Source organism: Gossypium hirsutum, chromosome A11 (genome assembly GCF_007990345.1).
Source record: "Gossypium hirsutum isolate 1008001.06 chromosome A11, Gossypium_hirsutum_v2.1, whole genome shotgun sequence".
Taxonomy (NCBI): Eukaryota; Viridiplantae; Streptophyta; class Magnoliopsida; order Malvales; family Malvaceae; genus Gossypium; species Gossypium hirsutum.
In genome coordinates, this window is record NC_053434.1 from 9384877 (window position 1) to 9390740 (window position 5864).

At 27.9% G+C, this 5864-nt stretch overlaps 1 protein-coding gene across 1 annotated transcript; it reads left to right on the forward strand.

Moving 5' to 3' along the window:
* Positions 1 to 2534: 2534 nt before the first annotated feature.
* On the forward strand, positions 2535 to 4202 carry LOC107908273 (ethylene-responsive transcription factor CRF6). Its single transcript, XM_016835500.2, has one exon. It carries the CDS (start codon positions 2665 to 2667, stop codon positions 3583 to 3585), a length of 921 nt encoding a protein of 306 aa, XP_016690989.1. The 5' UTR covers positions 2535 to 2664; the 3' UTR covers positions 3586 to 4202.
* The last annotated feature ends 1662 nt before the right edge of the window (positions 4203 to 5864 follow it).

Here is a 5864-nt window from a genome sequence, read left to right on the forward strand (position 1 = left end):
ATAACTCGTAATTTCGAATCTCAAATCTTAAATCCTAAGCCCAAACTATAAACCTCGGGGTTCAATGTTTATGGTTCAAGGTTCAAGTTTAAGATTTTGGGTTCTTTGTTCGAGGTTCAGAGTAAAATAATTACCAAAATTATGTGTCAACGACATAGAAAAAATTGAACAAAAATTACTATTTTTAAAAAAAATATTAGTTGCACAAAAATAAAAAAAATATTAACTTATGAAAAAGAAAAAGAAAAAGATTAAAATTTGTAAAAGAAGAAAAAATATTTGTTTATAATTAAAAAAATTAATTATTTTAAGTAATTTAATTAAAGTTAAATTAAGTTAGAGAAGATATTAAATATAGATGAGTGTATAATAATAGTTTATTATATTTAAAATTTAATGATGTGATATTATCTATACTTTTTAGGATCATACTAATATAATTTATTCCCGATATTTATTGATCGTGTATAAATATATTCTAATAATAGTTTTTTTAATAATTAGGGAGAGGAATGGAGTTGTTTGGGATCAAACCCAAGCTCTTATACCTACAACATAATATCTTACCTTTTAAATTTTTTTTATCCAAAACACTTCATAAATAATTATATTTAATTATTTATATGCATGCAAGATTTTATTTTGACATTTTTAATTAATCCGACATTAAAACAATTAATTTAATGAACATTTTCGTTAATTTCATTATTTTAAAACTTATATTACACTATAATTAATATAAATATATAAAAGTTAAAGTTTCTAATAAAACATAATATTTAATGTGATCAATTATATTTAGCATTATTATACATTTAGAAAAAATTTATATATTTAATTATGATAACTTCTAATGTAAATATTATAAAAACCAAAGACTCTAATTTTAAATGATTTCATCCAACATTGTCCAATTTAAAACTTAATTATTCTTTTATGAATATTAACTATATTTTGTATTATTTTCTAAAATGAAATATTGTTTTAGTAAAATTATTTTTATTATGAAATAAATGTGATAAATTTAGTCAAATTTATTATTTTGCAAGTATATAATTTAGTCAAAATTAATGTATTTTTAATCTTGAAAACTAATTTGAATTAATTAATTTTTTTTATTAATATTTCCTTTAAATAAAATTTAATTGCCACAATTATAACTATTTAATTGTCATATTAATATTTTCTTTAAACTCTAAACCCTATTCTTAAATATGTTTAATTTTTTTTGTGTAAACCCCCTTAAATTTCAAATGAGTTTTCAGATTGAGACGATAACTTAACTCATGAGTAAATTTATATTGGATGAAACTTAATAATTTAAGTTTATTTATTTATAAAATAGTATTGTCTTTTTTATTAGATTGATTATAATAAAATTATAATGTTTTTAAAATTTACATTAATATATTTTAAACAAATATAAATATATTATTCGACAGTGACTGGTCTTCTGTTTTCGTTTCGATATTGAAGAGAAATTTGGATGCTTGATTGGCAAGCAAATTATAACAGGGGATTGACTTGAAAAAGGTAAACGGATTAACTTTTATTACTTATTGCTTCTCCCCGGTTATACAATAAATAAGTTATTTAATAAACTTTATTTTTCTCATATTTTAGATTATGCTACTTTCTTTTTTTCTTTTCTTTTTTAAATTATAATAATAAGATAAAATTTGAACAATCAACATAATTAACGCAACTCGAGTTCAGGCCATAAGACAATGAACACTTTTAATTATCGGATCATCGCATGAGATTCTAGATTATACTATTTTCAATTCAACACAAATCAATATTCTCTATTCCTTACTTTTTTAATTTATATTTTATTTCAAACTCTCAAGTGAATGTTGGTTGACGTTTATCTTCCAAAATCTCATAAATAAAAAGTGACATATATTTATTAAGTAAATTTAAAATAAAAAAGATAATTATATATTAAATTGAGAATGTATTTTTTTTATTTCACAAGCTGCCTCAAAAAATTAGCATGTGTTTTTTTTAAATATTTATTTTTTTATTGTCAAGAGTCTAAAATGCTGTTCGTTATATTATTTCTATTATTTATTACAATTGAAGTAACTTCATAAAAAATTATATTCAACTTCAATAATATTTTAATTTACTTCATTTATTGGCTCAATCAATTGATAAAGTCGGAGTCCCTTGGGTCTTGAGTATTTATGTTTGAGACCTATATGTGTAGGTCTTGAAGTCCCACCATGTGGGATTACTTTGTGTTTATTTAATTCAATTTGTTGATTTTAATTTGGATTGTATTGTAATAGTTTAAATTTGTACTACTTTAATTTAAGTTAAGTGCTTTAAATTTATATTTAATCCAATAATATTTAAATTCGAAATGAGTTATTAAATAATTTTTATATAGAATTAATTAAAAAATATTATTAATTATTAATTGTATTAGAATTAAATATTTTTACGTTTTTAAAAAATTAAAACACACACACATAAGGAATAATAAACTTGTTCCAATAAAGTGCTAGTTTTGTGGAGGACTCATACCCCTATAAAATTACGATTCTTGCCGTTTTGACTCTGAAAAGCTCTTGATTATCTCCGGTCTTTGGCTCTTCATTCTCCAACGAGCTTTTAATTTGCTTTGAAAATATCGTTTGATTACAGATTCTTCTCCTTATGTTTTTTGAGGATAAAATTTTGGAGATGAATCCAGGGAGTCCGTTGAGAGTCAAATACAGAGAGCAAAGAACTGTTACTAAGAAGCTAGTGAAGCCATCGAGCGAGCGGTTTTGCATGGAGTCCAAAGCTAAAGCCCCTAAAATTGTGAGGATTTGTGTCACCGATGAGGATGCCACCGATTCTTCAAGCGACGAATGCGAAGGGGAGACATATCACACAGTGAAAAGGCATGTAAACGAAATCAGGATCCAAGATTGTTCCACTGTTAACTTCACCAAACCAACGAACCACCAAATAAATAATAAAAGTAACCATGTGGATATTAGATCAAAGAAGCAACAACAGCAGCAATGTTTGTCTGTGGGTGTCAAGTATCTTGGGGTTCGACAAAGGCCATGGGGGAGATGGGCGGCTGAGATCAGAGACCCCACAAGTCGAACCAGAGTCTGGCTTGGCACGTATGACACTGCTGAAGAAGCTGCCTTGGTGTACGACCGAGCCGCGATTCAAATCAAAGGCCCCGACGCTGTCACAAACTTTGCACAACCTCCCCTGAGACCCGACATTGATCTGGACATCATTTCGGGGTATGATTGTGGTCAAGAATCTCAGTCCCTCTGTTCACCTACATTTGTTCTCAGATTCCAGACCAATGAAGAAGCTGAACTTCAAATCCAATCCAAAGATGACTCTTTCGAGCACGGGTGGAAACTTGAGGAGGATCTCCCAGGACAACCAACCAGCTTATCAGATGAGTATTTATTAACAGATACTATGGTGGCTTTATGTGATTACTTCAACTCTGATAACCCTGAGCCAATATTTTTCGATGAAATGAGATTAGCAGAAGAGAATATTTCTGTAAAATTAGATATTGATTTTGGGGCTTGTACGTGGGAAGTTGATGATTACTATTAAGACATAGTAACTCTGTCTGGGTCCGGACACACAACACTTCCCCGGAAAAGTGTGAATTAAATATGTTTTAAGCTAAAGTCAGGGCTCCCATGTTCGAGGGTTGGCCTTGGCAACCTTACCACTTGTTAGCCATCAACTCTTTTTCTGGGATTTAATTAGAAACATAGAACCATTCTTTTTTAAGCAATTGCCTTCCAATCTCATGTCGCATGTACGTTCCCCTGTTTGGTTTTCCTTGTGTCAAGGTTTTAAAGCCTCGCAATCAAAGGAGGCATGAATTTGAAGTTAGTGAAGACAGCAAGGGACACGTTTTGTTCTAATACTAAGAGGCATTCTATTGTTATTTCCTCCGATGTTAACTTGGATCGGTATGGACAATCGTTTAGAGGCACCCAACTCCACTTGACAAAGATCGGTTTCCAGTCCTTGAAAAAAATAAATGAGGCCTCCACCCCAGAGCTTTCGAATGGATTGTGGAAGAGCCCTATGGTAGCTACACTACATAAATCCTATGTTAAATTTTCAGACCACGTGTCATCAAATATTAACTCTAGAAGGTTACAATTTAGAAAATCGAAATTGATAAACACAATTGGTCTTGAATATTAATATTTCAATTTTAGAAATTCTTTGGATTAACTTAGTATTATTATTGTTATGATAATTTTGATGTCATTAATTCGAATGTATTTATATGTTTAGTATTTTTTTTAATTTAATTAATGCAAAAAATATTTTGATTTGAGAAATTGTTAAATAGGTTACATGTACCTTCCTGCCCAACAAAAGACAGGAAAATATTAATTAAATATAAATAATATATCATATTTTCTATATGCACAGAAAGTAAAGCATTAAATACAATTTTTTAAATCAATATTATATTCTTCCTTTTCTCCTTGGACCCCAAGCTTCATATTTGTAGCAGGTTTTATTCTTATCACAATTTTCAATAGTATCTGAGTCTTTATTTTATTCCATGCTGTTTTCTTTTTCTTTGATATTGAAGACAAATTTCGATGCTTGATTGCCAAGCAAATTATAAATGGACTCTCTTTCGTCATTAAATACGTTGGCTTCAAAGTTCATCATTTGACTTATTTAGGAATGCTTAAAATCAGGTTAGTCGGATAGGATACCAACAATTGTAGAAATTGTTTTGTGGAAAGTCTCGATGATTAACGGAGTGGGAGCACTTAATTGGTGAAAAAAAAAGTATGTACTTGAAGGATTTCTAAACAATTAATTATCTATGTGTCTTTCAGATATCTATTTTCCCCACCAATTGAGGTGTTCTCATTTTGTGAATCTTAGAGGTTTTTTTAACTTTCTAGGTAAAAGGGTCATAGAAAGAACTGCAAAAAAAATAAAAAAATCAAATTACAAAATATGTAAATGTTGAGAGTTAAAATTGCTATTATGCTACTATCTTATGGTGACAAAAAAAAAGGCAAAATTGATTCGTTGAGTGATGATTTTGTAACTTGAAATTTACTAATAATTGGCAACCATTTTGTCACTTTTCATGGTTCGGTGACAAAAAAAATCTATTAATAGTTGAATGACTACTAATAGAGATTTTAGATCCTATAAACAAAGTTAGAGGTTGACAAATGTTCTCTACGTAAAAATTTAAAAAAATATATGAAAAAAAATACATGACAAATTTTTAAAATGGTTTGTATAATAAAAAATATATATTACTAATGTATCAAATACTAACCTATAAAAATATCCCTCCAAAATAATACTAGAGTATAGTATTGGTTTTAACAAGTCTTTCTAAATAAAAAATTTAAATTTATGGCTCAAAAATTGTGAGTCGACTCGCTCATTAATTCAAGAATGATTTTTGACAATAAAATTTATGCTTTCTAATTTAAAATGTATTTTTAATTTGTTTGTGCTACAAGTAATTTTCTCTTTTATTTTTCAAGAATGGTTTCTCTTCAACAAGATCCATGCCGTTAAACTTAAGATTTGGATAAATTTTATAACTTTGATGGGTCCGGTAGCACAAAAAATCAACGATTTTTAATAAAATGTAATTTTATAAATTTTATAAAAATTTTAAAAGGATTTTAAAGTAATTTAATCAAATTTAAGCCCTTAAATTCACTCGTGGATATGAGTATATAGGATTAATGAATTTATTTATTGTATACTGGACAAATTTGCTATACTAGATTATAGATGCAAGGATTGATGGAGAGAAGTGAGGGTTGGAGATGAGTGCAGAAGTGGTTTATTGCTTTATATGTATTATATTAAAATGGTAT

Coding starts and splice junctions, on each gene's coding strand:
- LOC107908273 (XM_016835500.2), top strand. CDS start 2,665: ATGTTTTTTGAGGATAAAATTTTGGAGATGAATCCAGGGAGTCCGTTG.